Source organism: Lissotriton helveticus, chromosome 4_1 (genome assembly GCF_964261635.1).
Source record: "Lissotriton helveticus chromosome 4_1, aLisHel1.1, whole genome shotgun sequence".
Classification (NCBI taxonomy): Eukaryota; Metazoa; Chordata; class Amphibia; order Caudata; family Salamandridae; genus Lissotriton; species Lissotriton helveticus.
This window is the reverse complement of record NC_136063.1, coordinates 785,860,959-785,881,777: the sequence shown is the minus strand read 5'-3', so window position 1 is coordinate 785,881,777 and position 20,819 is coordinate 785,860,959. Positions and strand designations below refer to the sequence as shown.

The window sequence follows — 20,819 nt, the reverse complement described above, 5'->3', positions numbered from 1 at the left end:
TATAGGCGGAAAGGCACACAACAGACCGCAGCTCCACTCGCGACGAAAAGCGTCACCGAGCGAGTGCCGCCTTGGAAATTCCAACGCGCAGAACTGATGACATTGCGCGTTCTCTTCTGTGGCGAATAGATCTAACCAAGGCTCTCTCCACTGCTGAAAGAGGCCTTGCGCCACGTCCGAGTTCAGACGCCATTCGTGATCCATCATGCACCGACGGCTGAGTTAGTCTGCCCTGGCGTTCAGGGAACCTGCCAGGTGTTAAACCACCAGGGTCACGCCCTGATGTTCCAGCCACTGCCAGAGGCGCAGAGCCTCCTGGCATAGGGTCCACGACCCCACCCCGCCCTATTTGTTGCAGTATCACATGGGGGTGGTGTTGTCCGTGAACACCTGCACTACACTCCCCCGGACAGAGGGGAGGAATGCCTTCAGTGCAAGCCGGATCGCCCGGAGTTCCAGAAGGTTGATGTGGAGCCGGGACTCCGCCAGACACCAGAGGCCTCTGATCTCCGCCTCTCCCATGTGGCCCCCCCAGCCCTAGAGGGACGCGTCTGTCACAACTACGTGCTCTGGTTGGGGTAGGGAGAGGGATCAGCCGCTGACCCAATCGCGGTCCATGAGCCACCACTGCAACTGTCTTGCAGTGCCCTCCGAGATCAAGACATGGTCGGACAAGTTGCCCTGATGCTGGGCCCACTGAAACTTCAGGTCCCACTGCAGAGCCCGCATCTGCCACCGGGCGTGATGCACCAGAAGGATGCAGGAGGCCGCCAGCCCCAGAAGCCGCAGCGTCAACCTGACCGAGACTCGGGATAACGGCTGAAAGATCGGAATCAGAGCCTGAATATCCCTAACCCGCTGTTCGGGAGGATAAACCCGAAACTGCGCCGAGTCAAGACCCGCTCCAATGAGGAGGAGCTTCTGAGAGGGACACAGGTGTGACTTCGGCACATTGATGGAGAACCCCAGCAGGTGCAGGAGGTCGGCCGTAGTCTGGAGGTGGCGGACGACTTCAACAACCAGTCGTCGAGGTAGGGGAAGACTGAAACCCCTAACCTGCGCAGATGAGCTGCGACCACCGCCATCTCTTTCGTGAACACCCGTGGGGCGCTGGTAAGGCCGAAGGGGAGCACGGTAAACTGAAAGTGCTCGTGGCCTACCGTGAACCGCAGGTAACGCCGATGGGCCGGCAGGACGGGGATAAGAAAAGAAGCGTCCTGCAAGTCCAAAGCTACCATCCAGTCTCTTGGGTCCAGGGCAGCTAAGACCTGAGCCAGTGTCAGCATCTTGAACTTTTCCTTCCAGAGGAAGCCGTTGACATTCCGCAGGTCCAAGATAGGGCGTAGGCCCCCTTTGCCCTTCTTGGGTACCAGAAAGTAGTGGGAGTAACACCCACACCCTACTTCTGGCCCAGGAACGCACTCGATGGCCCCCTTGGCCAAGAGGGCCGTAACTTCCTCTTGTAGAAGTTTCAAGTGATCCCCCGACACACGGTTGTACTACGGTGGCATGGCTGGCGGGGACGCCTCGAAGGGGAGGGAGTAGCCCCTTCTGACGATTTGCAGCACCCACCTGTCCAATGTGACAGTGCGCTAGTGGAGGTGGTGATGGCGAACCCTGCCCCCCACTGGCGTCACATGGGCCTGAAAGCTCGGACTAGGAGGGGTTTGAGGCGGATGCTGCAGGGGTAGGTGTGGACTGGCCTCGCCGTTGTCCCCGACCGCCGCCACGGCGGTTTCCACATCCGCCACCGCGCTGGATGGTAGTCTGCGGCCTGTGGCTGGCAGGACGTGTGGGGGCGCCCCTTCCTTGGCCACGAAAAGAGCGAAAGGCAGCCGTTTGCTGGCGCGGGGCCAAGAGGCCCAAGGACTTGGCCGTAGCCCTGGAGTCCCTAAAGCGCTCAAGCGCTTGGTCTGCCTTGTCGCCAAAGAGGCGATGGCCATCGAACGGCATGTCCATAAGGGTGTTTTGGACATCAGCTGAAAAGTTGGCGGACCTCAACCAGGCGTGGCGACGAATCGCCACCGTCGTTGCCATCGCTCTGCCCAGTGAATCCGTGGTATCCAGCCCACAACGGATGGAATACCGTGCCGCATCTCGACCCTCCGCAAGGGCTTGGGCGAGTTTAGTCCGGGCCCACTCCGGACATTGTGGCAGCACGTCCGCGACCGTGTCCCATAGAGAGTGGGTGTAACGGCCCAAGAGGCATGCGGTGTTGACTGACCGCAACCCCAAACTCATGGAGAAGAATACCCTTTTCCCGTATTGCTCATACCTCTTTGATTCCCGATCGGGGGAGCCGTCAGGAATGCGGTCTGGGAGTTAAAGGCCTGGACGACCAGGCTCTCGGGGGTGGGGTGGGTGGACAGGAAGCAAGGGTCGCCCGGAGCCGGGCGGTGCCGCCTGCCCACGTTCCTATCTACAGGCGGACATGTAGCGGGCTTGGACCAAGTGCCCAGAAGACAAGGCCTCATTAAAAGGCAGCAGAGGCTCGGCCGAGCTTGCCTGCGGTTTAACGACCTCAGTGAGGAGGTTAGTCCTCACGGCCGCGACGGGCAGCTTAAGGCCTTGGCAGCCCGCGTCAGCACCACACTATAGGCAGCCCCCTCCTCCGTAGCCACGGTAGGAGGGGAGACAAAACCAGTGTCGGGCGAAGTGTCCAGACCACTGGCCTCCCCAAGCTCACCTGTCCAGTCCTGAGAAGACTGACACTCACGTGCCAGAGGGTCCTCGGACCCCTCCCAATCCTCATCACCCATCACCTGGTACTCCGGTTCAAAGGATGGGGCCGGGTCGTAGAAGTAGAAATCTCCAAGCGGCGTTGAATACGGCGCAGAGCGGCGCCGCTCTGAAGCCGGACCTGAATCGAGGGTAGAACCGGGGACGGCGTCATCCTGGGACGGCGCCGGGGTCGACTCCCTGGGGGTCGGCGCCGGCGAGGTCGTGAGGTCGACCGGCAACGACCCGGATCCGGCGAAGCCCTGCAGCGACGGGACCGAAGTCGCCGACGGCGTCGGGGCCGAAGCGCCCGACGGCGCCGGGGCCGAAGCACCCGGCCCGCGTGGGAACCCAGTCGGGCCGCTTGGCACGATGGCACCGCGGAACCAGACGGAGGAGCGAGCGAGCGACCTCATGGCCATGAGGAAGGACTCTATCTCCTCCGGCGTCGCGTTCTGCCCAGGGACCGGCGGGTATGGAGCAGGCCGCAACGCCTGCGGCTCCTGACCTGATTTGGAGTTGGACAAGGAAATTACATTTGATGGACCCAAAACCTTGTCTCTCAGGCTTACTACCTAGGCCCAAGGCTGATGGGAAGAGCGGCACATTCATTGATTTGGCTCTGCTGGTGGATACGAATGCCACAGCAACTTGTGGGACGTGGCCCAATGCACCGGAATTGCCCACATTTGATCTCAGCTCTTTAAATGGCACAGACAGAAGACTCAGTTATATGGCTCTTAAATTCCCACACAAAGAAACCAAATGCATTAACTGACTGGCACTCCATTATGCTCAAAATGAAAGCTAAAAGATGACAACCTGCCGTAAAAAGCATCCACTATCCTCAGACTAGCACGTTCGTTTCAAATGCATTACAACACTTCAGTTATTTATTTGAACTAGCTAGCCTTTGGATCTGTTGTACTCTTTTACCCTGTCTTATGATCAAAATGACTTTACCATGAAGTGTTGGTCTCTCACATCAGTTACTGTTCATTTTCCTCTACTATTAATGACTCGGATTGTACTTTGATTGATCTCCGACACTCTTTTTTCCTTGCACTACTAACACTGTATTGTTTGAATGGTACCTTGTAATGCGTAAAACCAATAGAAAATGTAAAACAATAAAAGCATGTTTTCAGTTATAGCTATTAAAGGGCAAAAACAGGCAAATCATTTGGCTAACAACATGCATTTTAAATGGACTTACAGTAATATGTGTTGTGAAACTGTTGCTGTTTTTGCAATAACAATAACCAAATATGACACGTCAGTACTAAGGAAGTGAAACCATATTGGGTTATAAATATTTGGGGGAAATCTACATTGGTATAGCAAAATGCCTCACTATAAACTATTTTGTTCATGTAAGTGCAAGAAAATCAAAATCTTCCAAAAAAATAAGTTACTTACCTTCAGTAGTGTTCTTTCTGGTGGCTCCTCTAACTACAGATTACTCAGCTAGTGAATATTCCCCAGGCGTCATACTAGATGTGAAGAAACTCTAAAGCAGCATTCATACACTCTAGTGGGTGGCACCTTGCGGATCCACAACGACTTTGTTCCACTTCAGAAATGACAAAAGGAGTCACATGTAAGCGCTACCTATGTGAATGGATGTGAGTTTCTTTCGCAGGTTTGTCTACACCCTCCGACCCAGAGCACATCAGCAAATTGATACCACCAGTGTGCAGGTCTCTAGATTGGACCGTTTTAGATAGAGAAAAAAAAAAGAGACCGTTCCGCAAGATGGTGAGGTGGAAGGGCGATGAGGAATCTACAGTTAGAGTATCCACCAGAAAGAGCTTTACCAATGGCAAGTAACTTGTTCACTAAAATTGATGTTGTTAAACAACATTTTGTTGCATTAATCCACATATATGCCCCGGTTCAGAGAGAGGCAATCTAGTTTGTGATTTTTCAAGTGGACAATATTGCTTTATTCTCAAGTTGCCTGTGGTGGTCCTATTTTTCAAAGGAGACATATGCAGCTTGATTACCTATTGCTTGTTGCACTACCACACAGCAGTGGTGTTGTCCCAGAGAACGTGCACCAGCCTCCCATTAATGGACACTAGAAAGGCCTTCAATGCCAAGCAGATGTCCAGAAACTCAAATAGAATGATTTGGAGCCAGGTTTCTGTCGGTACCTAGAGGTGTCTGATCTCCATCTCTCCCAGTTGACCTCCTCAACCAAGCAGCGATGCACCAGTCACCACTGTCAGTTCTGGGTTGGGCAAGGTGAAGGGTCTGCTACCAGCTCAATCACAGTCTAGCAGCCACCACTGCATATCTTTTGCAATCTCCTCCGATACTGGTTGGAATCGGATACATTCCCCGGGTGCTCTGCTCATACAGACTTCAGATCTCAGACTTTAGAACATGATCTGCCTAAGGAATTACATTGGAAGCGGAAATGAGACATTACTCTCAACTTCAACGGGGACTAGCGTGGATTCTTGCAGTGCTTTGTGGTATAGAGATCCACAACGGCCTTCCAGTTCATCTGGGCACAATCGTCGCAGGTCTAAGAGTTGTGTTTTGACCCCAAACCCCAGAGGCACAAATCGTGGAGGATCTGTCAGACATCTATTTGTAACAGACCCTAAGAGGTTTAAACCCTGTCATTTTAGGAGGGGACATTTCCCTTCCACAGTGATTTGAAAAATACATACAATTTCAGAGTAGAAAGGAGTACAGCTCCAGATTTGCAGCCGAAGGTGCTAAAAGAACGGATTAGGTCACATAGGTGGCACTTATATGCATCTCCGTTCGGCTTTGCCAGAGCCGAGCAAAGTCAGCGCGGTGCCGCACAGTGCCACAGACTGGTGCGCAGGAGTACAGCTTTGTCTGGATCCAGTCTGACTCTGGGAATATTATTAACAAGATGAGGCCTCTCTGGTCAGAAGTATCCATCAGAAAAAGAATCTCACGACAGAGTTCAGAAGTAAATAAATATATGAACAATGCAGTGTTTGCTAATGGGCTGAAATGTACCACTAGGATACACTGCAACTATCCTTTCTAAAAGACTCCAATACACATTTTAGAGAACGAAAACTATTAATATGCAAACCACTTTCAGGTTTAACTTCCTTAATCGCAATGAATTATTTATTTTAGATCACTAGTACAGGAATTAAAATGAAATCATTACCCAGAGGGAAGAACCACAAAGAAATCCCCCCGTCGACTGAAATTCAGAAAATTACCAGTTTCTGCATGAACTTATGTATGTTGTACGTGCATAGCGGAAACAATCAGAAGCAGCAGAGTGATGTACAAGGTCAAGGCAAGGATGTGGTCAACAAGTGATTTGAGAGGTAGCAGATTTGTGGCTTGTCAGTGCATCATGATTTAGTGTTCTTTAAAGAGGTGAGTATTCGAATCTTTCCTGAATTGTAGCAGGTTTAGGGTGACCCTGGTGCACACAGAGATGATGTTCCAAATCCTGTGGGCATAGATGGAAAAGGTATGTAGCCTTGTTTTTTTTTGTTAACACTTGTCCCCAGTCTGATGCTGTGTGTGCAGAGAACCACTAAAGGTGCAGTTAGAGGAGGCTTTGTAAATGATGCATCATTTATATAAACACACACCAATATACGTTATTTTAATCATACAGAACGCCTTGGGGGCAAAGAGAACGTAGGTCTTATTTCTTTGTAAATGCAGCTTAACAGCCAGCGATAACAGCCTGTAGCTTTTACTGAATATTCAGTTTAGAAACCATGTGGCTCTCTTTTTATTCACATCACAAAGCCCCTAGGCTCATCTGCTACAGTATCAAGATCTATTAAAGCTACAACCACATTAATATTGTGAAATGTGATTTATAAGGATATGGTTTTTTTTACCTTTGACACCAGACAATGATGATTACTCCAAAGAACAGCACTAAAAAGGCCATGTAGGATATCCACATGATGACCGCCATGGCATCCAAACCAAAAATGGTCCACGGGATGGGACTCGGAGGGGCTTGTGGCTTGGGTCCACAGACAAGAGAGCAATCTTGACAACTGCATGGAGACCCTCCATCTTCCACAGATTCATTGCAGCCGATGGTGGCATTGTTCATTGGGATCATTCCACGAAGGGGAACATCTACAAGCAGATTAGAGGGTATGGTATATCATTAGACTCCTGAAGAGGAAAGAAGCAGCACCAACATACAAGGTTTATATTTAAGATAAAAGGAGACTCTAGTTTTCTAATGACCAGCAACATAATTGTATAAATCCAATGTGTCCTAAAAGACAGGATCTTTATATAATGTACATTTCTACTGATTTTCCTACATTTATTTTCTCACAGACTGGAATGTTAGTGACTATCTCACATGATTCGTTTTAAGACATTTTCAGAATGTGACCACTTTTTGGTACATTTCAGCTATAGACTATTAATAAACCTGCTTGTGTTCATTTAAGGAAATCCAATACACCCAAGATCCTAACATTAGTTGTTTTTTAACTTGAAAGAAAGTTGCTGCATTAACAGCCACCCAAATCTGGATCCCACTGCGATATTTTAAACAACTCAAAGCCATGATCACGGGTTTTGACCCCGAGCAGAAGGGGGATGGGCGGTGGCTGATTTTGAAACTTATTACCTAGCAGCTCAATTACAATGGCTCACACAAAACATAGCGACAAGGATAAGAGGGGTGGGGGAGCAGAGAGATGGCACACCGGAACTGGGGGTGCTCTCTCGTGTTGTGTTGGACCTCCCTGTTCGCGCCAGTGACCTCCCTGGGGTCCTCCAAACAGCAAGACAGTGTTGGAGGAAGAGCTTTAAAAAGGCGAGGATTGGTGCTCCCTATGCGCCGGATATCCCACTGTCCATGTGCAAGGTGTTGCTTGAAGGGTGCCTGGGGAAGGGTGGGGACGGTGGAAAGAGAAAGGCCTGGCCACCGTAGGGGATTTATATGAAGATGGATCTATGATTCCCTTTAACGATCTGCAGGAGCGATATGACTTACTAGGGGGAGACTTTCTATTACACGCTGCACTTACTGCGGTTATCCGTCAGCATTGGAAAGAGGGCCTTATTAAACCAAAAAAGTCACTGGGATGTCAATATCTGGTAAGAGCGGCAGGAACCTTCAAAGCGGTTACATGCCTGCATAGACGGCTAACACAGGGACGAGGATGTGGGGTGGAGATTCCGGACAAAGCCTGGGCCGATATTGTGAAGAGGGCGTGGAAGAGCACCAGAAACACCTGTTTCCAATTACTGCAAAAAAGTAAAATCACTAGCAAGTTCATAGACATGGATCTCCTGCTAGCTAAATGGGAGATCTCTATACATTGGAAAGCACAGAGGGGCCCCAACATAGAATGTTGGAAGGAAGAATTCATTAAATGGGCAGAATGTGAGGGAATAGTTTGGATGCAGTTAGCAATGAGGGCGGGGAGCGAGAAGGCACTAGATGCGGCAAAGGCATTGGTAGTGCTCCTCAAGATCCCTGACAGCGACAGTGATGAAGAACCTGGGACATAGGCCCCTGAAGTGGGAGGCCAGACAGATTGTCCTGGAGTCTAACCGATAATGGGAATTCTGATAATGTTACGCACCATGAATCTGCAACTGCTGTGCATTACCCTTTCCTCTGATAATGTTGGTAGACTAAGAAAGTACAACGTAACATCAACACACTGTAATTTGTATGAAGTACTAGAAGTGACATGCCTGGGAGGGAGGGCGGGGAGGGGGTAGTTCTGGGAAGTTAGAATAGAGTTACATTTTGACAATGACAGGAGCGAATGTTGGGAGGATGACATACAATGTGGAATTCATTTCTATAGTCTCTGTTTATGTTTTTTAAGTAGAGGGTGGGAGGGAGGGACACTACCATGCATAGAACGCTTCAATGATTGCATCTTACATGTTGGTTCCATTACTCTCGCTGATTGTATGTATCTTACTATGGGAATTTACAGGATGTGTGTTTGAACAGACTCGTAAACTTCAATAAAATGTGTTTACAAAATAAATGAACATCCACCCAAAAGGGACAGAGGAGACCAACAACGCAACTTTGGACATTATGTGGTGTCTGAGTATCAATTACACATGTAAAAGGGGCAGGAAAGGTTTATCAGGCAGCCCTTTGTGTACACAACTTTAATTACGGACTGCTTTAAGGGCAGTGTGTGCAAACTGTGGCGCACATATTTCTATGCATATACAGTAATGTAGCATGAACCTAGCAAAGAAGCACCAGAACACTGTCAGCAGTAAAGAGCGTTATAGGCGAGTCAAGATTGGGTCTACAAAGTGAGTAGGATGAGATACAGAGAAAGGAACTAGATAAAATATTACTTATATTCATAGCATGGCACTTGGGGTAGATTTAAATAGGAATTTCATTATAAGTGGCATTTGAGGTGCTCACTAAAGAGAAGACATATTTAACTTCTTTTTGAAATAGAGGACTGAGCTTGATATATGATGGACTGCAGTTTCAGATCAGTGCCTAGTTTGAGAAGACTGGTCTTCATTTTTGAATTAATGTCAAGCCATGTAAAGGATTTTTGTGAGTCCTGCTGGCCTGACTTCTACAAGTGATGGAGCAGGTCTAAAACAAGGCCTGGGCTTACAAGGGAAGCCAATGCAGGAATACCAGATCTAGACAGATGTGTCAATAATCCTCTCATCCTTAGACAAGAAGAGTTGCAGGGTACCACACACTTTTTTGGGGATATAGGGAAAGGTGGAGGTGCTGACAAGTGAGGCACTGCTAACATCCAGATGTGAAGGGACTAGGGGCTGAACAAGGAAACTTCAATTCCAATTGAAGCTGATTTCAAGAAAGTATGATTTTAGTCTGTGCAGAGACGACAGCCGGTACCAGCAAACTGAGTGTTAGTGGGAATGCAGATTCTGGGGGAAGGTTTGTGGTTGCTGATTGTCTTGCTTGAAGACATAGCTTTTGCAGTTAGTGAGTTTGGACTATCCACGGTGTTGAGTGCTCACAGAGCACAGCTTCTTAGGGCCTTGAGCATCTAAGTGTGCTTGAAGCGAGAGACTGGGTCCAGGAAAAGGGAACGGTAACTTTAACAGTGCGAGTCACCAGAGTGAGGCGGTCTTACTTGAAAGTGTCAATGGAGACATCCTTCAAAGAACAGGACTGTTTTACATGTTGGTAGACTTGTGAATCGGGTATCGGGATGCTGATTATCAGAATATGGCCTAGTCTACCCAGTCCAGTGGAGTGCTACAAACAGTGGATAGATGGAAAAGATTATTTGGAGGGAAATTATGAGTGAGTTGGAAAGCATACTGAACTATGAAAAACCTTGCACCCCATGGGTTGGGATACTAGTCATCTCGACCGATGAAGACATGTTGAACAAAAATCTCTAGTTCGAACTGCTCGCCTTCCCGGAATGTTCTAGGGCAGTTCAACTCCAACTCGCAGAGGAATTCCATTATCTTCAGCTTAAACACTGGGCTCTGCAACCGCAGGTACGGCTGGCCGCTACCAGGGAGTTACTTCTCATTGAAAAATGTGCCCAGTCAGGGGCCTCCTCAAAGGACACCATCTCCTTTCTCTACTCCCTTCTACGGACGCATAACTCCCAGCACACACCGGGACACCAAAGGGTCTGGGATACACTCTTAGACACCCCACTGCAGAAGAAATAATGGTCCTCATTCTATAGGGTTATTCTCAAATATAACCGGTCTATGCACTTGAGAGGCCCACTACATAATTATGTATGATTGGTATCTCCACCCTTAGAGGCTACACACCATCTTCCCCACTGCTTCCGACAGGTGCTGGAGGGGTTGCAGGCAGTTGGGTGAACTTAGACACATCTGGTGGGACTGCCCCCGCATCAAGCCTTTCTGGAAGGAGGTCCTTGCTCAAACCAAGCTGATCTTGGGTTACCCGGTTCCAGATACTCTAGAACACACACTCCTGGGGATCCGAGACACTAAGTTGAAGTGCCAGACACAAGGGGATCGATCGGTGATGTGGCTTTGCTTTGGGGCAGCCAAGATAGCAGTGGCCGCAGCGTGGAAAAAGTCTGAGGCCCCTTCCGTCAAACAATGGCATGCCAGGCTGTGGCGGGCACTGGTGATGGAATGAATGGCAGACATTGTGGAGAACTCCCGTAAGAGTTTTAACTATGTGTGGGCCCACTGGTGGAATACCTATCCAAGGGGCTGCCCCTGTTTGCTTGTGGTCCAAGGATATGTGCGCTTCAACTCTTCCACATCTAGTACAGCCACTGGCACCCCCGGAGGGGATGCTAGGACGGAAGGGCTTCTAGTTCCTCAGATGGTGACCTAACACAGCAATTTGACTGGAACATTGGCTTTTTTATGTTTGACCGTGAAACCTTAGTTTAAGTTTTTGTGGGTTAACATTGGGGGGAGGGGCGGTAGGGGGGAAAACAAAAGTTGACCACTAAAGAGTCTTGTAAGACGCCAATTACTAGTTCATAAACTGTATTAGATCTCTTAGCACAATGTACGGTTCCGCTGAGACTATGCATTGGAAGATGCAGAAGATGCATGATAATTAATGCCTCTAGCTTTCATTCCTCCTTACTGGACACACTTTCAGAATTAGCACACTCTCGTGTTGCAGCAATAGCGCAGAGATACCCCTTCGGGGGTCTAGTCTGGCGCTTTGGGGTCTCCCTCCCCTACGTGTTATTTTTGCAGCTCTATGTACCTCGATCTCTGGAAAACTAATAAAAAGATGTTTGACAAAAAAACCTCGAGTTCTTTGCACTTGGTCGTGTAGTAGCTAAGCAAGAGGCAGCCCACGATTGTGGACCTCAAGAGCACCCTTGAGGGCAAAATGGTAAGCAGGAATGGAATGTGCAATTAGGCTGAAAAGTGAGCCTATGAGGGAAGAGACTGTCCTCCAAAGTTTGAAAATGTGTGGTACAGATGGAGGAACTATTATGGTCTGGGCGAGGTAGAAAACCAACATGGTCAGGCACCAGTGAGGGGGGCAACATCAGTAAATGACCAGAATGAGGAAGACCATAGGTGAAAGGCCCTGTATGCAAAAATACATGCTCAATTCAGCCCTTAGAAATGTATTGCATTCGAAATACAAGAAATATGAACTGCCTGTGTGAGTGTACTTTTGACCAATACAGATTTGGAGAAGGAGATGTTTTAAGTTTTGAAAAAAAAAATATTTATAATTTAAAAAAAAAAAAAAAACAATTACAGAAGAAATTGCTTTATAAAAACAGAAAAAAAGCATTTCACGACACAGTACGATTTATTCAATAAAGAAAAAATACAGCCATGATGTAACGCATGGGTAGGATTTGGTGTTAGACCAGGTTTGCACAGTGTATGGGGGAATGGAGTTGCTTGAAACATGACCTTGTATAGTTTTAAAACATGAGCAAATGGCTTAAAATTGCCATTTCAAGTACATCATAACACTATTATAAAAACCAAGCATGTTGTTTGAAAAATGGCCAAAATGTGTTGATTTGCAGCAGAACCATCACCCAACTGTAATTTGGACAATATGTTACACTGTTTTTTAACATTTCACTAAAAATATGAATAAGAACATTATATTTTATAGGGGATGTATATCCTCATTAACTCTCTCAGAAATGTGGCACTGCATTTCCTCATGTGTGTTAAAAAAATAAAATGCTAAACTTTAAGCCTCCGCTTCTAACATACTATATAATGCAGTCATAAATTCTGAAAAGTCATAGTTGTTGCATTACCTGAGAAGATGGGTGTGATAGTGAAGGGTGACTGTCCATTGTCTGTGTTGAACATGTACTCAATCCAGTTAGTGGCATTGCAGTCCTTGGCGTCCTTGCCACACAGCAGACCCAGCGCCTTTTCGTTACTTGAAGGAGCTTCAACATCGCGGCAGGCATTGTACATTGCTAGATGAGGGATTGAGTGGTCATTAATACAAATTAAACAAAGAAGGCCAGCCTTTAGAATGCAGAACTCTAAAACATAAAGGGACAGAGAACTGAAAATGGAGGTGTGCTGTGGACGAGTAATGGGTTTACCAAGTGCTGTACCCCGATAGCCAGTGCTGGGCAAACATCACTGATGCAGACACAATTCTACCATACCAGCCTAAGAACACTTACATGTCCAAGCATGGGGGTAAATCAGGTTAGATGGTGGACCGATGAACTTGAATATAAAATGCTTGATTTTCATCGATGCACAAAAATCAAGCTGAGAGTAGAAGACTTCAGCGGCTTAGCTTAAAGGTATAATGTAGAGAATATTTTCAATCTACTGGGTTTCAAATCAAACGTGAACCTTTCAAAAACAGGAATAGTTATTTACAAGCAACTCTGAAAATTCTAGGCTAATGAGCTTTAGGGGCATTGCACAACATGCCCCAAGCTCGGATCTGTATTTACATTGCCTGGACATTTACAGGGCATCTATAGCCTTATTCTATACATATGTAATGCAGACCGGGAGTATCCAATATTGGTTATGGCAGAATCTGATATAAAGTGTGGTCCAATGTGTAGCAAGTGAGCCAAGGTCCCTAGTTCAAGCATTATTAGTGGGCTCGTGCCCCCTTGCTGGGTGGCAAAAGACTGCTATTTGTTTTTTAGAGTAGGGTGGTCCCTCACTAGCCTTGGCCCACAGTCATCGCGTCTGCAAAGCTAATAATGACTACACCCCGGGGCAGGAGATTGAAATAGAAGAGTACCTGGGCCTACTTGTACCACAGTAACAGGCATGTAGCTTTTCTTATTTGTGCATCAAATTAGATTTCTAATCGCAAAACTCGAAAATTAGGGACAGCATTGGCCATCCCAGGCAATAGTTGGTTACACTGCGTAATCCTATTTTGTATTCATTCTGATACCTACACAGCATGCTTAAAAAGTGCAATAAATATTCCCATACATTACTCTAGATTTAGTTTGAAGCCTATTTGAAACTGTGAAATGAAACCCTGCAAGTTGTAATATCGAAGCAATGTACCGCTGGGTTACAGTGTTAGAGTTAATAGGGAATCTTTCTATTCACTTCAAGTTGTTTCTAGAGTGAAACCATTCTAACAATCGTTTTTCAATGCTATATTATTTTTTTTGTTTTAAACAGAAACTCAATCAAGTCATTGAAATTTGAGAAATACATTAACTCCCAGATGAATATATCATATTTGCTGAGCCAAACTGTTGAATAATGAGCCGGTTTACTGCTCACTTCTTCTATGTCATTTTCTGTATTGTATTAAGGTAACTGCCCAAGGTTGACAGTCGCAGTGCATTATATATATTGTAACCCAAGGCTTTTGGAAAACCTTAAACAACCTCTGGCAGCCACTGGACAAGGGACCCAGTCCACGTTCCTAAAAGAGAAACCTTAGATTACCGAACGTCTGATGTTCTTACATGCTTTCCAGGTTCAACAGATATAGAGATAGGAAGCAGGAAGAGTTAAAATAGCCAAAGAATGTAAGTGCAACAAACCTTGTGAAATGGATTTCCAAACTTTAACGCAGACTACAGAGCGCCTGCAGAAGACACCCACATAAGAAAATATATTATCTTATGTAGTCTGATTCCCAGGACCAAGAAGTAGTACCTGACAGCATGACACATTAAAATTCCCTTCCCTGAGAGATACTGAATGATGGCTTTATTTCACCCACCACGACGAAGGCTCGTCTGGTTAGCTCCAACAGTCTATCAGGATCCCTACATTCTGGCTGAGTGAACTGGGGAACACTAAAGCATTACTAGGTACACAACCTTGAGAACCAAACGTCAATGCCCAGAAAAATGGAACTGGATTTATAGGGCATGCGTCCGAACAGGTTTTACATGCTCAACAATCTATCTCCAAGAGAGGCATTGCTCGTAATATGGGCAGAACTTAAGATAGAATAAGATACTTGTAATTTTGACTAAAGTGGTCACAAAACAAGATGGACTTAAAAAATATGGAAGCCACGCAATCTCACTGATAGACATCTCGTTTAGTGCACGGAGGTCTAAAGAATAATATACTAAAGTCGAGAATGCTTGAACAAATTTGGAAAAGCATGCAGGACAAAGAGTTGCTATTCTAGATTCTCATGGACAAATGTTGGTAATATGTTGATATGTATACATTATTGATTGTTGATGGTAATTAAGACTAGAAGTCTGTTTCTATATCACATGCAATGTATGGCAATATTAGAATGTATATTTCTAATATTGAAGAGGTAGCAACAGCCAAGTGACTGTATAATTAGTTCTTCTTTACCGTTGATTCAAAAGGTTTAAAAACCTAATAAAATAATTATGAAAAAATAAACCAAATGAAAAAAATGGGCTAGTGCAGCAATAAAAACCAGATGCAGCATAGATATGTGAGGCTACAGACTGCTGTTGTAACATTGTATCTTCTGCTTCTGCCATTCACATAATGCTAAACACGATGCAAGCGCAGGCCAAAAAACAAGAAGTACCTCTGCGGAGAGAAGGGGATCTATAGATATGAAAAACAATAAAAGGAGGCCTGGCCCAGACTAATGGCTTAATTTTGAATGAGGCAGACCGAACACTGTGTAGAGCTGTGTTGGAATACCACGTCTGCGTAACTCCCTGTCCACCTATTCTATTTAGCGTCAGATGCACAGTCATGTTTCTTCTGATGGACGTTTGACTAATGGCCTAATTGATATTGAGCCGCTGGTCAGAATGGCTAAGACCTGTCCTATATAAACAAATGTATCTTATTTTTCTGTTTGGGACTGCCAGGGAAAGCCCCGTGGTCCTGAAAAGGAAAACAAATACATACATAGTGCGAGAAAATTCTCAGCATGTCAAGGACATTTATTTTTTGTTTTGCAGACAAACTCTCGCTTTGGAGGGGCGTAGCCACGGAGGCGATCGGGATGGCCGCCTCTGAGTGAAGCTCCTCCATGCGGGCTCCCGACGGCGACTAAATACATGTAACCCGCTGTCGCAGGCCACCACATTGCTGCCGATCCGAATGGGGAAATCGCCCTGACCAACTGGGCGGATCCGGAGGCCACGGGAGCGTCCTGAGTGGTGTCTTCGGCGGAGGGCAACCAAGGCCATTCGGACCTCGGCGCCATCTTCCCTCTCTGCGCCGGTGGGATTGGTGAGTGCGGCGCGGTGCTCTTCTGCCGAGCCTCCGTCCCGCCGCGCGCTGGGTGTGGGCGCTCGCGCTTGCCGCTGGTCCTCCGCGGACTCTTGGGTGGGGGCACCGGTCTCCGTGGTGCGGCCGCAGCCTTCGGGCCTGTCCGCGCGCTGGAGCCGGGGCCTCGATTTTCTGGACTAGGGCGGGGAGCGGGACCGTCCGCCCGGTTGCGGTGGGGGGCGGTGGCGGCTGGGGCGCCGCCTTTTGCCCACGGGCGGCCCCGCCTAGACACTACGCGTGGGGACCCTTATTTCTCACCTACCCTCCTTTGATGGACTTAAGGAGAGGGACGCTCCCACATTGCTCTGGCCACAGTGAGTTCTACTTCGCCGAGGGGCTCTGTGGCGGCTGGCCACGGCGGTCACTGCTCCCTGCGCTGTCGGCGTGAGGAAGTGGGGCTGATTCTACACACCAATGCTTGGTCACTACACCCCCCGGTCAGACGCCGCACACTGAGGCCTGGTTTGCCGTGATGCTACCTGAGGCCTGGATCTGCCCTGATACATCCTTCCACGCCGCATTCGGACACGCACTCTTTCACTGGCACCAATGCAATTCTCACTGCCCTGATTATGGGGAAGAGGGACCCGAATCAGCGAAAATTAAGCTTTGACAAGACATCCCTCCTTGCTACAGACCCTCCGCCAGGCTCATCCGCTTGGGCGACCGGCTCCGCAGGCATGGGGGACACCGCCTCCATGGTAGCTACCATGATGAGCGAAATGTGCGCAGGCTTCAAGGCGCTCGACACCCGCTTCGACAGCCTAGACCAGAAGATTGCCAATATGGGCACCAAGGTGCAGGCCCGCGACAGACGACTGGACTTTGCTGAATCCAGTATATCTGATGCGGAAGACGGTACCGCCAAAGCGCTTAAACGACTGGAAAGAGTTGAGAAAATTCTTAAAGACGTGACCATGAAAAATGAGGACTTGGAAGCGCGTGGTCGGCGCAACAATATCCGAATCCTTGGTGTGGCGGAGACGACTGCGACGGGTTTTGTTTTGACACTTTTGTTGAACACCTCCTCATTGAACTGTTCGGCAAGGACACCTTCACGGCTGGCTTTGTGGTCGAACGTGCACATAGGTCTTTGGGTCCTAAGCCTCGCCCTGGTCAACCCCCGAGGCCCATAATCGCCAGGATCATGAACTTCCGGGATCGAGACGCCGTGCTTCGAGCCGCCCGCGAGGCCGGCGAGGTACGGTGGCAGGGCAGCGTCCTCTCCTTCTTCCCGGATTTCACGCTCATGGTTCAGGAGGCCCGCCGCAAATATAATGGGGTCAAAGCTACTCTTCGTAATCTTGGTTTAAAATACGGTATGTTGTATCCTGCCCGATTGAAGGTTGATGTTAACGGCAGATATCGCATCTTTGACTCCCCCACGGAGGCGCAGGACTTTTGTCAAGGTTATAGACGGCAGGGCTCCCCATCGGCTTCTGGATCCGCGGCGCACTCGCCGGCCCGGAATGACACACAGTCCAGTGCAGACCTATTTGCTGAGACCTGCCAAGGCTGAAGGGTCTTTATTGGCTGATTTAAGGGACCTGTTCACAGGGTTGCTGACTTGATGTGGCCTCTTTTTTCTTTGACACTTGTTCAATTGTCACCACTACTGTAGTCGCTGTAGTTGGGCCGCCCGCATGGTGTGGCGTTGCTACCCCCTATGGCGTATGCCTACTTGTCTTACTTATTTGGGGTATTGGTTTATTTGCTGCATTTTCGATTAATGGCACTGTCGTTACTTGTTAAGTTTTGTACCTCACGTCAGCGCTTGTTTGGGGTTTGCCTCTCTGGGGACACTGGGAGGCTGGGTGGCGGGTGGAGGGCGGGGAATGTTTTATTTGCTTGGTCATTTTTGATTGTGAGTATTGGTGGGACTAATGAGAGTGGACTGTTCGATGCAAGCTTGATTGTCCTTCTTTTTGGTGCAGTGCTATGGCCGGGGTAGGTTTGCAGTCTGGCCCGTCCAGACTCACGCATATGTCATGGAATGTCCGTGGCTTGAACAACACGCGAAAGCGTAAACAGGTATTGAACTATGCGGCACGACACAAGGTTGATGTCCTTTTTCTGCAAGAAACTCACTTGGCGCAGGCAGAGGCTTCCTCCATGGCTCAGGGATGGAGGGCACACAGAGTTTTTTCAAATTACAGTAGATATGCCAGAGGTGTTGCAATATTTGTGCACAGGCGTGTTCCCTTTGTATTAACTGGCAGTAAGTCAGATGATGAGGGCCGATATGTGCTGATTACTGGTGTGCTTTTGGGGTACAAGATTGCACTGGTGGGGGTTTATGGTCCTAACGTGGATTCTCCCGCTTTTTTCCGGGGCCTCCAACTGATGCTGCTCCACTCCGACATAGATCTATTAGTGATGGGGGGGCGACTTTAACCTGTTAATGAACCCAGGTAGAGACAGTACCTCCCCTTCCCCGGACTGCAAGAGTCAGGCCAGAGCAGTACTTGCAGAAATTTGTACACATTTTTCCCTAATGGACATAGAGGCTCGACTGCACCCTAATGTTCCTGAGTATACATATCATTCCGGCTTCCACAACACTAGTACTAGAATTGACTATTGGCTCCTCTCCCCTGGCATCGCTGGCTGGGTGGAGGGCTTCTCCACCCTGCCGCGCACGCTGTCAGACCACTCTCCTGTTGTTTTGACTCTATTGGTCCCCAGGTTGGGTGGCTATGAAAGGCAGTGGCGCTTCCCTGGCAGAGCCCTACAAGATCCGGTTTTTAAGGAAGAGATCCGTGGCGCCATTGACGAGTACTTCGACATTAACACCGGCACAGTGGGTTCCTGGGCCACGCTATGGGAGGGTTTCAAGGCCACCATTCGCGGGGCATGCATTGCTAAGCACGTGGGGGCTCTGCGAGAGATACGCTCCACCTTGACCCGCATTGAGACCGATATCTCTGCACCAGAGAGGGAAATACTTACATCCCCATCGACATCCAGGGAGGCCAGACGACTGGCATTGCTGTTGGAATTCAGGGACGCTGCAGACAGGGAACTGCGATTTCTGGGCAAACACTATACGGCACGTCAATATGGTGAAGGTGAACGACGGGCAAACTGCTCGCGCAGATGCTCCGTCCTCCCCACCAGGCGGCCTATATATCAGAAATTGTGGACACGCAGGGCACACAACATTACTTCACTCCTGCTATATGCAACACTTTCTTGACATACTACAAAACTTTATACACCTCCTCGCTTGTGGATGAGCGGCGCGACCCCAGCCCATATCTGAATGAGATTGCCATGGTATACCTCGAAAAATATATGCAGGAATTTCTAGCCATGCCCATAACTCCGGATAGCATTGTTGAGGCCATTGATTCACTGCGGGGCTCTTCGGCCCCGGGCTTTGACGGTTACTCTGCTGATTTTTACAAGGAGTGTAAAGAGGAACTTGTACCAAAACTGGTAGAGGTCTACGCGGAGGCTCTGGAGTCTGGCGATCTCCCTCCCACGCTCCGGGAAGCTGTTATTGTCCTTCTTCCCAAACCGGACCGCGATGAATCCTTATGCAGCTCTTATAGGCCCCTGTCCCTATTAAATTTGGACTATAAGATTTTGGCTAAAGTTCTTGCGATCCGTCTGTCCCTGTTTATGGGATCCATTATTTCGCCGGCCGAAGCCGGTTTTGTTCCACACAGGTCCACCTCCCTCAACCTGCGTACGCTGTTCTCGGTTTTGCACAGAATTGACCCTGCCACCCCCGCTGCAGCGGTGTTCTTGGATGCCGAAAAGGCATTAGACACTTTGGAGTGGCCTTTTTGTCTATCGGTTATGAGGCGTATGGGTATGCCGGAGCTGTTTGTGGCGACGGTTGAACTGCTGTATACAGCACCGACTGCCCGGATCCGTTAAAATGGCACCATCTCCATGAAATTCTCTCTTTCACGAGGCACCCGTCAGGGATGCCCCTTATCCCCTTTGCTGTTCATCCTTGCTATGGACCCTCTGGTGTGCCATTTTCAGGAGAAGCACCTCCATCGCGGGCCCTCAGGTTTCGCACTGGACCTCTCCTCGTCTCTTTATATGCAGACGACACGATTCTATATGTTCGGACACCTCGGACCAATTTGGAACCCTTATTGCTGGAGATAACCCGATTTGGCGAATTCTCAGGCCTTCGCATAAATTGGCACAAATCTGTAATTTTTCCGCTTACCCCCTCCACCTCGCAATGGACGAGCACTTTCCCTCTTGAATGGAACACGGACTCCATGAAATATCTGGGAATCCATGTCCATTTGGACACGGTGTCCATCGTCCGCTTAAATTACGGCCATGCCCTTGACTTCCTGAAAGACAGTATGGAGCATTGGCTTCGACTTCCCTTGTCTATGGCTGGCCGGATTGCCATTATCAAAATGATTGTACTCCCTCGGTTTTTGTATTTATTTAACAATATCCCTATCCCACTTACCAGGTTTTTTTTTTCACAACTTTGATCCGTCTTGTTGCATTTGGTATGGGGCGGGAAGAACCCCCGGGTAGCCTGGCGTACGCTGACGCTTCCCTATGAGCGTGGCGGCTTCGGAGTGCCCGATTTTTTCCTTTATTACTTAGTTGCGCAATGCTCGTATGCCTATTCCTGGTTTCACCCTGACGCCAGAATTCTTTATCTGAGACCAGAAGCCGATCTGGCGCTGCCTGTGGCCCTTAATTCACTCCTTCCCAGAGGGCTTCCCCGAGACCCTCAAGACATACAAACCGTCTCCACCACGTGCTGGGCCTGGGAGAAGCTGCGACGGCTGTTGAGCATTGAAAAACTGTATTCCCCTGCTCTTCCGTTGCCTAACCCTCACTGGCTCCCCATCACTGGTGAACCGGTGGTGCGACGTACACTATCCAAATTCCAATTGGCCACGATCGGGGATCTCTTCCCAGACGGCCATGTTTTCTCCATAACTGAGGATCAGCGATTTACG

General features: G+C 48.4%; 1 protein-coding gene across 1 annotated transcript in view; it reads right to left on the bottom strand.

The window, feature by feature from the left end:
- NPC1 (NPC intracellular cholesterol transporter 1) overlaps nt 1-20,819 on the bottom strand; it is a 310,606-nt gene that overhangs the window by 128,373 nt on the left and 161,414 nt on the right. The window contains exons 5-6 of the mRNA XM_078687419.1: nt 12,447-12,614; nt 6,579-6,828 (exon numbers count right to left, since the gene is read on the bottom strand). Of these exons, the coding sequence (XP_078543545.1) occupies nt 6,579-6,828; nt 12,447-12,614 (418 nt within the window). The remainder of the gene's footprint in view (nt 1-6,578; nt 6,829-12,446; nt 12,615-20,819) is intronic.